This window comes from Hylobates moloch, unplaced genomic scaffold, assembly GCF_009828535.3.
Source record: "Hylobates moloch isolate HMO894 unplaced genomic scaffold, HMol_V3 SCAFFOLD_1, whole genome shotgun sequence".
Classification (NCBI taxonomy): Eukaryota; Metazoa; Chordata; class Mammalia; order Primates; family Hylobatidae; genus Hylobates; species Hylobates moloch.
Window position 1 is genome coordinate 231,135,815 of NW_026652276.1, and position 11,337 is coordinate 231,147,151.

General features: G+C 47.1%; 1 protein-coding gene across 3 annotated transcripts; it reads left to right on the forward strand.

Annotated features, from left to right (window-relative positions):
- The first annotated feature begins 1 nt into the window (after nt 1).
- On the forward strand, nt 2-4,367 carry TMEM176A (transmembrane protein 176A). Of its 3 annotated transcripts, none has more exons than XM_032762173.2 (7): nt 2-88; nt 787-975; nt 1,465-1,575; nt 2,650-2,706; nt 2,871-3,083; nt 3,612-3,722; nt 4,076-4,367. In XM_032762173.2, the coding sequence occupies exons 2-7, from the start codon at nt 802-804 to the stop codon at nt 4,115-4,117; spliced, it is 708 nt and encodes a 235-aa protein (XP_032618064.1). In that variant the 5' UTR covers nt 2-88; nt 787-801; the 3' UTR covers nt 4,118-4,367. The 3 variants fall into 3 exon arrangements, with proteins under 3 accessions (XP_032618064.1, XP_032618063.1, XP_032618066.1); XM_032762172.2 differs by having other exon boundaries at nt 11-228; nt 4,076-4,362; XM_032762175.2 differs by lacking the exon at nt 2-88 and adding an exon at nt 239-340 and having other exon boundaries at nt 4,076-4,362.
- Nucleotides 4,368-11,337: the final 6,970 nt, after the last annotated feature.

The following is an 11,337-nucleotide window of genomic DNA, read 5'->3' on the forward strand; positions in this document are numbered from 1 at the left end:
CCCCGCCTCCGCCTCCAGCTCTCAACCCACTTCTCCAGCCGGCGCCCCAGCCCTCCCGCCGCCCGCTCGCAGGTCCCGAGGAGCGCAGGTGAGGCGGCGCCCCGCTCCCGGCGGTCCCCGGGCCTCCTTCCGCACGCACCCCGAGCTGCCTCCGCACAGTTGGAGCAGCGTAGGAGGGACCCCCACCCAGGGATGAGACTGCAGGAAGGGGACTGCGGAGGAAGCCAGGTGCGGCCCCGGCTTTTGACCTCCCTCCGCACCGCAGCGCGGTCCTTCACGGGGCAGGGGCGGCGTGAACCCGTTGGGCGTGAGCAGCAGTCGGTGGAGCGGGAGGTCGGCGGTGGGTATCCGGAGCCCAGCCGGGGCGCAGCTGCTGCCACAGGAGCTCCACAGGCAGCCAAGGACTCGGTCCTGTTCCAGAGCCTGCTGACTGTGGAGGGGAGGCCGCAGGAAGAGCCCGGGTGGAGGGGGTGAGGGGTCGGGGTGTGGGGCGCTGCTTGACCCAGACGCCAGGGCCCTGAGAGGAGGATGAGGGGGACAGAGCAGATCTTGGGCGAAAAGGGAGGTTCCCGCAGGCTCAGTAGTCGCCGCAACTCCAGCATGGTCAGCAGCCCCCTCTGCTACACACATTCCCCTCGTGAGGGGGCCAGGGGTGCGGCCCTGTGACCAGGACAGCCATTCATTGGGTGACTTTGAGCCACCACTGGCCCCTGACCTCCCCAACTCCAATGAAATCTGCGAAAATCTTCTGACAGCCCCTCCTTTCTGGTGCTCCCTTCCTCATAGACTGTGTCCCTGACAATGGGAACAGCCGACAGTGATGAGATGGCCCCGGAGGCCCCACAGTCCACCCACATCGATGTGCACATCCACCAGGAGTCTGCCCTGGCCAAGCTCCTGCTGACCTGCTGCTCTGCGCTGCGGCCCCCCGCCACCCAGGCCAGGGGCAGCAGCCGGCTGCTGGTGGCCTCGTGGGTGAGTGTGACGGCCTGCCTCGTGGGGCAGCGGGAGGGACTCCCCACCTCTGGCCGCAGCAGCACTCTCTGCCAGCCTCCCTCTGAACAGGACACCGAGCCAGTTATGTCTTCTTAGAGATGTGATTCTCTGGCCTTCTCAGTAAGAGCCTGGGGAGGGGAGGCTCTGGGCTGAAGGGATGTGGCGGAGCCACTGACCACGCAGAGTCCCAGTCAGTGGAGCCCTGAGTCCATCCTTTCCTCTGGGCCAAACTCAGGATGGGCCGGTTCTCCTCTCCTTCCTTTACCTTCTCTTTTCTCCTCCTCCTCCCTCTTCTTCTTTCTTCTCCTCCTCCTCTTCCTTCTCCTTTCTCTTCTCTCTTCTCTTCTCCTCTTCTCTTCTTTTCTTTTTCTCTCTCTACCTCTCCCTCTCTTTTTGGGGTTTTAGCGGTTAATCCCTGCAGTGGCAGATCCACCTAGGAGCCGGGATCTTGGGTCCTTTGTCTTTCAGGTGATGCAGATCGTGCTGGGGATCTTGAGTGCAGTCCTGGGAGGATTTTTCTACATCCCCAACTACACCCTCCTGGTCACCTCAGGAGCTGCCATCTGGACAGGGGCCGTGGTGAGTAGAGCAGGACAGTGCTTGACTGCCTGTGAGAGGGGTGGGGCATTGCTCTCCTGATTGCCATCCTTCAACATGGCGCCACAGAATGCTGGCAGTCGGAGAGATCTGATTATCTAGGCCCATTCCCTGCCTGTTCAGATGAGCAAACAGCTGAGGGCAGTGGTGGCATGTCCTAGTCACACTATCTGCTCTCCCATACCCTGCCCAGTGCTGCTCCCACCAGGCTGGCCGCCTCTCCCCACCTTCAACAGTTAACGTCAACTAAGGATCTAAGGACCTGCTCATCTCCAGATACTTGCACTGAGATGGGGGAGGCAGAGCGTTCCAGATAGTATGTGATCCCCCAGGAAGCATCTCCCCCTGGTTATTCCCATTGTCCTCCACAGGCCCTGCACACAATGGGAACCCAGGAATTGTTGTCAGTAGATGGGTGTGTGCAGTTTGCACAGGAGCTGGGTAGGCTGGTCATGGTACCTACACCCTCAGAATAACACTAAAACACTCATGTTTACTGACAGAAGCCGAGAGTAATTACCTTCAGCCAGCCTGTGGCAAAATACCCAGCTTAGTTACAGAATTAGCCAAACAGGATTCAGGTCCACCTGTCCACTGGGATATACTAGATTTCCTGTTCTTCAAGCCCAGCTGAGTGGATTACTGGACACTGTTAGGACAGGCTTCTAGACCTAACAGTGCCCACTCTGTATAGACTCACCCTTCGTCGAGATCTTCTCCAGCACCCCATGACTTTTATCCACAAGATCCCACCATCCCTGGAATTTTCATAAAGCACTTGGTGTTGTTTAAAAAGGAAGGTTTAGAAGGGAAGAGGGGCTCACACCTGGCTTGACCACAAGCTCTTAGGTGTCACTAAAGCAGGGCCTTTTGCAGCCTCAGGAGTTGGATCCAGGCTCCACCCTCTCAGCACTTATCTTACCATGGATAATAAAGCTTAGCATGAAACCTCCGGCCCAAGCTGTGTGCTGGGGAAGGGCCTGCATGGAGGCTCTCTCGTGGGAGAGGACTTGCATTTCCTGTGCTAAGCCTGCTTCTGGCTCAATGTCTCCCCAGGCTGTGCTGGCTGGAGCTGCTGCCTTCATTTACGAGAAACGGGGTGGTACATACTGGGTAAGTTCAGGGAAGGGCATGGGAGGGGACCAGGTTCAGGCTGGAGGTGACCCCAATCTCCTGCCCTGTTGCAGGCTTCTCTGGGCCTTGCCCATTTTTTCCCCCGACTGGACTCTGAGAGAGACTGAAACACGAAGATTTCTCTCTGCCTCCTCCCTCCCCAGGCCCTGCTGAGGACTCTGCTGGCGCTGGCAGCTTTCTCCACAGCCATCGCTGCCCTCAAACTTTGGAATGAAGATTTCCAACACGGCTACTATTATTACAACAGTGCCTGCCGTGTCTCCAGCTCAAGTGACTGGTACACCCCCGCCCCCACTCATAGTCCAGAAGAAGTCAGAAGGCTACACCTGTGTACCTCCTTCATGGACATGCTGAAGGTAGGTGGCCAAGGGGAAGGGGCAGCAGCAGGTGAGGCAGGGATGGCCAGGCCAGGCCGGGGGCAAGAGTCAGGTTCTCCACCAGAAATAGGTGTTACCTATTCTGCACCAAGCTTGAGTATTGTCACCAAAGACAAAGCATCAGACAAAATAGAAATGGCTCCTGTAGGGTGTTAAGACTAGTGGGAAATACAAGCATTAAAATAATAAGAAATGAACCAATATAGCAAGTGTGCAGAGTACTGCAAAGGTGTTAAATGCATGTTTTCCCTTGATACTCTGAAGTCTTGGAGGTTATCAGGGAATCAAATCATAGCCCAAACCTGTCACTGTACAAATGAGGACACAGGCCCAATGTGAGGAGTTTCCAGCTGCATTCTGCACACTGAATGCATTGACTTCCCCTCCAGAAGCCACGAACTTGGAGATAAAGGGGTAGAGATTTTCCCAGGTCAATAAGGAGCATGGGGACAGAGCAGGAAGGCAGCTGTCATCCTGGTGCTTATGGCCTTGGCCCTCTGTCCCCAGGCCTTGTTCAGGACCCTTCAGGCCATGCTCTTGGGTGTCTGGATTCTGCTGCTTCTGGCATCTCTGGCCCCTCTGTGGCTGTACTGCTGGAGAATGTTCCCAACCAAAGGGGTGAGTCCCTAAAGTGTGTGCCTGTGTGTTTGGGGCAGTGGAACTGCTCAAAGGAGACAGGAATGGACAGTGTACAGTTTGGGGAGGAGAAAGGGGCCCATGACCCAAGTCCCACCTATTATCATGCCTGTCTTTCTACCCAGTGGTGGCCCAGCCCAGAAAGCCCCTATCCCCAACCAAGTGGCCCCCAAGTCAAAGAGCCCAGGAATCCAGGGAAGTCCATATCCATGCTATGCCTTTGCATCAGGTACCATGCTGCTGATTCTGGTAGCTCCAGAGCTAAGCTGCCCTGGAGGAGAGATTCCGCCCTTTCTCTCCCACTCACGATTGTCTTGCCTTTCCTCTTCCCTTAGAAAAGAGACCAGAAGGAGATGTTGGAAGTGAGTGGAATCTAGCCATGCCTCTCCTGATTATTAGTGCCTGGTGCTTCTGCACCAGGCGTCCCTGCATCTGACTGCTGGAAGAAAACCCAGACTGAGGAAAAGAGACTCTTCAACAGCCCCAGTTTTCCTGCCCCCATGACCATGGCCACAGCCCTGATCCAGCAGCACTTGCCCATTCCTTACAACCCTTCCCCATCCTGCTCCGCTTCATGTCCCCTCCTGAGTAGTCATGTGATAATAAACTCTCATGTTATTGTTCCCAGGTTCTCGCTTAGTTATTCCAGGGAATCTCTCTTGGCTGGAGGAGGAAGTGGAGAAGGAGCCAATGGCAAACCTCCCACAGCTCCCCAACCTCCTGCCTCAGGCTAGAGTTGCTGGTCCTGGAGCTAGAACCTCTTTGAGGCTGATCCTGTGGCTGTAGGTTCAAAGGCCTAGGAATAAAGGATGAACGAGGCTGAAACTCTGAGCCCACTCCCTACCACTAACATTTAAGAAGGTGAATGCTTGGCAATTTAAGAATTAGATTTTTTTTTATTGTGACTGTTTGAAAAAATTAAGTAGACAACATAACACTGATAGGACATCCAACAATATAGAAAGGACATCCAACAATATGGCAAAATAGAAACCCTTACAAATTGTCCCACTGCTTGATAAAACATGAATCATGTATTTTTAAATTCATGACTATGAACCAAGAAAAAGATGGAGGCCTTCAAAGCCTATAGTAGAAGTAGGGGCAAGAATTCAGAGAGTGAAGCCAGTATCTGCCTGTGTCAGTCCCACAACCACCCACATACTCAGTGTTCCACTTGAAGGACCCACAGGGCTCAGCATGTAGTTGTGTTCATGCCTAAGTTATATTATAGTAAAAGGATACACAAGGTGGGGAAAGAACACATTAGGTGGACTCTGGAAGAATCCGGCACAGGCTTCCTATATCTTCCCACAGTGAGAGGCCACACAGTAACACAGCAGTGTTTCTGCCCAGAGAAACCCACCTAAGACTCAAAGACCAGGGTTTTTATTAAGAGCTGGCCACATAGGCACTCCCTCCACCTGCACAGCTCCTGCAATTCCAGACTCCCAGAGGAAAAGCAGGTGTCCACCTGAAATCACATTATACAGTCTAGGCAAGCTGATAGACTGGAATTTAGTATGCAGGCACACAAAAACACCTTATCAGCCAAGGAACATTCCAGAAGCCCAATTCCTAGAAGACAGCCAAGGGTAGCAAAACCTTGTAAAGGGCAACCCTGTGTTAACTCTTTCTTGCGGCACTGCCCTAAGGGCATCTGCCAACCTCTTGCAACCCAAAACTGCACTTAATAACTATGTGAAAGATAGTAAATGAAGCCTAGAGCCACTTAAGCTGGAGAGTTACAGTGAAGGACCCAGTATAAATCTTCACTTTCAGAGAACAATTGGGAAAAAATCCACTCCATCGAGGGAGATGACAAGTAAACTCTTGGTGAAAGGAGTCAGATGAAGATTCATGAATACAAGCCGGCCCTAACATGGACTTATGGATGGAATTCCCACTCTTTGGATAAACCCCCAAACCCTGAGAAAATAATTTAAAGGTTCTCAAGATGGTAGTGACCCCTGACACCTGTCAGAAACAAATGCAAATTCTGCTGGAGAAATTTACCTTCAACTAAGCCCTTAAATGATCTGCATGACTGTATTTTTTTAAAGTGAGACAAATAAATAGAAAGCAAAAAAAAGATGATGATTATAAATTAAGTTTACAAGTAACTGCAATAAATATAAATGGATAAAATAGTCCATTTGAACCAGAAAGATAGACTATATTTTTATAAAACTCATCCATATGCTAGTTACACAAAACACAACTAAAGCAAAGATACAGAAAGATAGTAAAAGGATGGGGGAAAAAGATATAATAACCAAATTAGTATGGCTGTATTCAAGAGCATTGCCAGAGACAAAGAGGCCACTCACGGTCAATCCAATCGTCATTCTCCCTTCCTTACTAACAGAAATCCAGTTTTGTTTTGTTTTTAAGTCACTACTACCAGCCTTCCTTGCAACTGAGGATTGCAATGACCCACACTCTCGGCCAATGAGAAGTCGAGATAATTCACTGGGAACAGAAAGAATTGGTTGGTTTCCCTACTTTCTGCTCCCTGCTTCCTCCCCTTTTCCCAGGAATCAGGACCCCATACCTGGCACTGGAGGAGCCATCTTGTGGCTAAGTGGGTAATAGTCACAGGTTGGAAATGATACAAAAGACTAAGGAGGCTGGACCCTCAACAACATTAACTGAATATGCCCAACCAATCCTGTATACTTACCTTTGAACAGCTCTAGATGACAAAAAAATAAATGCCTTGCTGGTTTTTTTTAAGGAAATTTTTTAATTTACAGTAGCAACAAAACTATAAGATACTTAGAAATAAATCTAGATACTCAAGACTGGTAAAGAAAATCATAAAACTTTATTGAAAAACATTAATGAATACCTAAATTAAATAAAAAAGACATATACTATGTTCATAGATGAGAGGACTCCATTTTGTAAAGATGGCGTCTCCCTCCAAATTGATGCATAAATTCAGTGCAATCCAAATCAAAATCTCACCAGAGTTTTCTTAGTATGTGATTGGCCAATTCTCAACTTGATACAGAAGATAAGAAAATCAAGAATGTTGGTGTGTTCCAAGATAGCCAAATAGGAACAGCTCCGGTCTGCAGTTCCCAGCATGATCATCGCAGAAAACAGGTGATTTCTGCATTTCCAACTGAGGTACCTGCCTCATCTCATTGGGACTGGTTGGACAGTGGGTGCAGCCCACAGAGGGTGAGCTGAAGCAGGGCAGGGCATTGCCTCACCAGGGAAGCACAAGGGGTCAGGGGATTTTCCTTTCCTAGCCAAGGGAAGCCATGACAGACTATGCCTGGAAAAACGGGACATTCCCGCCTAAATACTGTGCTTTTCCAACAGTCTTAGCAAATGGCACAGCAGATTATATCCCATGCCTGGCTTGGAGGGTCCCACACCCACAGAGCCTTGCTCACTGCTAGCACAGCAGTCTGAGTTCAACCTACGAGGCAGCAGTCTGGCAGGGGGAGGGACGTTTGCCATTGCTGAGGCTTGACTAGGTAAACAAAGCACCTGGGGAAGCTTGAACTGGGCAGAGTCCACCGCAGCTCAGCAAGGCCTGCTTTCTCTGTTGACTCCACCTCTGGGGGCAGGGCATAGCCGAACAAAAGGCAACAGAAACTTCTGCAGACTTAAACCTCCCTGTCTGACAGCTGTGAAGAAAACAGTGGTTCTCCCAGCACAGCGTTTGAGCTCTGAGAACTGACAAACTGCTTCTTCAAGTGGGTCCCTGACCCCTGTGTGGCCTAACTGGGAGACACCTCCCAGTAGGGGCCGACTGACACCTCGTACAGGCAGGTGCCCCTCTGGGACAAAGCTACTGGAGGAAGGATCAGGCAGCAATATTTGCTGTTCTGCAATATTTCCTGTTCTGCAGCCTCCGCTGATGATACCCAGGCAAACAGCATCTGGAGTGGACGTCCAGCAAACTCCAACAGACCTGCAGCTGAGGGACCTGACTGTTAGAAGGAAAACTAACAAACAGAAAGGAATAGCATCAACATCAACAAAAAGGACATCCACACCAGAACCCCATCTGTAGGTCACCAACATCAAAGACCAAAGATAGATAAAACCACAAAAATGGAGAGAAACCAGAGCAGAAAAGCTGAAAATTCTAAATACCAGAGTGCCTTTTCTCCTCCAAAGGATCGCAGCTCCTCGCCAGCAACGGAACAAAGCTGGATGGAGAATGACTTTGACGAGATGACAGATAGGCTTCGGAAGGTCAGTAATAACAAACTTCTCTGAGCTAAAGGAGGATGTTCGAACCCATCGCAAGGAAGCTAAAAACCTTGAAAAAAGATTAGACAAATGGCTAACTAGAATAAACAGTGTAGAGAAGACCTTAAATGGCATAACGGAGCTGAAAACCATGGCACGAGAACTACATGAAGCATGCACAAGATTCAATAGCCGATTTGATCAAGTGGAAGAAAGGGTATCAGTGATTGAAGATCAAATTAATGAAATAAAGCGAGAAGAGAACTTTAGAGGGAAAAAGAGTAAAAAGAAACAAAGCCCCCAAGAAATATGGGACTATGTGAAAAGACCAAATCTACATTTGATTGGCATACCTGAAAGTGACAGGGAGAATGGAACCACATTGGAAAACACTCTTCAGGGTATTATCCAGGAGAACTTCCCCAACCTAGCAAAGCAGGCCAACTTTCAAATTCAGGAAATACAGAGAACACCACAAAGATACTCCTTGGGAAGAGCAACCCCAAGACACATAATTCTCAGATTGTTGAGGGCAGCCAAAGAGAAAGGTCAGGTTACCCACAAAGGGAAGCCCATCAGACTAACAGTGGATCTCTCGGCAGAAACTCTACAGGCCAGAAGAGAGTGGGGGCCAATATTCAACATTCTTAAAGAAAAGAATTTTCAACCCAGAATTTCATATCTTGCCAAACTAAGCCTTATCAGTCAAGGAGAAATAAAATCCTTTACAGACAAGCAAATGCTGAGAGATTTTGTCACCACCAGGCCTGCCTTACAAGAGCTCCTGAAGGAAGCACGAAACATGGAAAGGAACAACCAGTACCAGCCACTGCAAAAACATGCCAAATTGTAAAGACCATCGATGCTACGAAGAAACTGCATCAACTAACTGGCAAAATAACCACATAACATCATAATGTCAGGATCAAATTCATACATAACAATATTAACCTAAAATGTAAATGAGCTTGATGCCCCAATTAAAAGACACAGACTGGCAAATTGGATAAAGAATCAAGACCCATCAGTGTGCTATATTCAGGAGACCCAGCTCACATGCAGAGGCACACATAGTTCAAAATAAAGAGATGGAGGAAGATCTACCAAGCAAAGGGAAAGCAAAAAAAAAAGCAGAGGTTGCAATCCTAGTCTCTGATAAAACAGACTTTAAACCAACAAAGATCAAAAGAGACAAAGAAGGCCATTACATAATGGTAAAGGGATCAACTCAACAAGAAGAGCTAACTATCCTAAATATATATGCACCCAATACAGGAGCACCCAGATTCATAAAGCAAGTCCTTAGAGACCTACAAAGAGACTTAGACTCCTACACAATAATAATGGGAGACTTTAACACCCTACTGTCAATATTAGACAGATCAACAAGACAAAAGGTTAACAAGGATATCCAGGACTTGAACTCAGCTCTGCACCAAGCAGACCTAATAGACATCTACAGAACCCTCCACCCCAAATCAACAGAATATACATTCTTCTCAGCACATCGCACTTATTCCGAAATTGACCACATAGTTGGAAGTAAAGCTCTCCTCACCAAATGTAAAAGAACAGAAATCACAACAAACTGTCTCTCAGACCACAGTGCAATCAAATTAGACCTCAGGATTAAGAAACTCACTCAAAACCACACAACTACATGGAAACTGAACAACCTGCTCCTGAAACTACTGGGTAAATAATAAAACGAAGGCAGAAATAAAGATGTTCTTTGAAACCAATGAGAAAAAAGACACAATGTACCAGAATCTCTGGGACACATTTAAAGCAGTGTGTAGAGGGAAATTTATAGCACTAAATGCCCACAAGAGAAAGGAAGAAAGATCTAAAATTGACACCCTAACATCACAATTAAAAGAACTAGAGAAGCAAGAGCAAACGAATTCAAAAGCTAGCAGAAGGCAAGAAATAACTAAGATCAGAGCAGAACTGAAGGAGATACAGACATGAAAAAACCCTTCAAAAAATCAATGAACCCAGGACCTGTTTTTTTGAAAAGATCAACAAAATTGATAGACTGCTAGTAAGATTAACAAAGAAGAAAAGAGAGAAGAATCAAATAGATGCAATAAAAAATTATAAACAGGATATCACCACTGATCCCACAGAAATACAAACTACCATCAGAGAATACTATAAATACCTCTATGCAAATAAACTGGAAAATCTAGAAGAAATGGATAAATTACTGGACACATACACTCTCCCAAGATTAAACCAGGAAGAAGTTGAATCTCTGAATAGACCAATAACAGGCTCTGAAATTGAGGCAATAATCAATAGCCTACCAACCAAAAAAAGTCCACAACCAGATGGATTCACAGCCGAATTCTACCAGAGGTACAAAGAGGAGCTGGCACCATTTCTTCTGAAACTATTCCAATCAATAGAAAAAGAGGGAATCCTCCCTAACTCATTTTATGAGGCCAGCATCATCCTGATACCAAAGCCTGACAGAGACACAACAAAAAAAGAGAATTTGAGACCAATATCCCTGATAAACATTGATGCAAAAATCCTCAATAAAATACTGGCAAACTGAATCCAGCAGCACATCACAAAGCTTATCCACCACAATCAAGTCGACTTCATCCCTGGGATGCAAGGCTGGTTCAACATATGAAAATCAATAAACATAATCCATCACATAAACAGAACCAATGACAAAAACCACATGATTATCTCAACAGATGCAGAAAAGGCCTTCAACAAAATTCAACAGCCCTTCATGCTAAAGACTCTCAATAAACTAGGTATTGATGGAACGTATCTCAAAATAATAAGAGCTATTTATGAAAAACCCACTGCCAATATCATACTGAATAGGCAAAAACTGGAAGCATTCCCTTTGAAAACCAGCACAAGATAGGGATGCCCTCTCTCGCCACTCCTATTCAACATAGTGTTGGAAATTCTGGCCAGGGCAATCAGGCAAAAGAAAGAAATAAAGGGTATTCAATTAGGAAAAGAGGAAGTCAAATTATCCCTGTTTGCAGATGACATGATTGTATATTTAGAAAACCCCATCGTCTGAGCCCAAAATCTCCTTAAGCTGATAAGCAACTTCAGCAAAGTCTCAGGATACAAAATCAATGTGCAAAAATCACAAGCATTCCTATACACAAATAACAGAAAAACAGAGAGCCAAATCATGAGTGAACTCCCATTCACAATTGCTACAAAGGGAAAAAAATACCTAGGAATGCAACTTACAAGGGATGTGAAGGACCTCTTCAAGGAGAACTACAAACCACTGCTCAACGAAATAAAGGAGGTCACAAACAAATGGAAGAACATTCCATGCTCATGGATATGAAGAATCAATATCGTGAAAATGGCCATACTGCCCAAGGTAATTTAC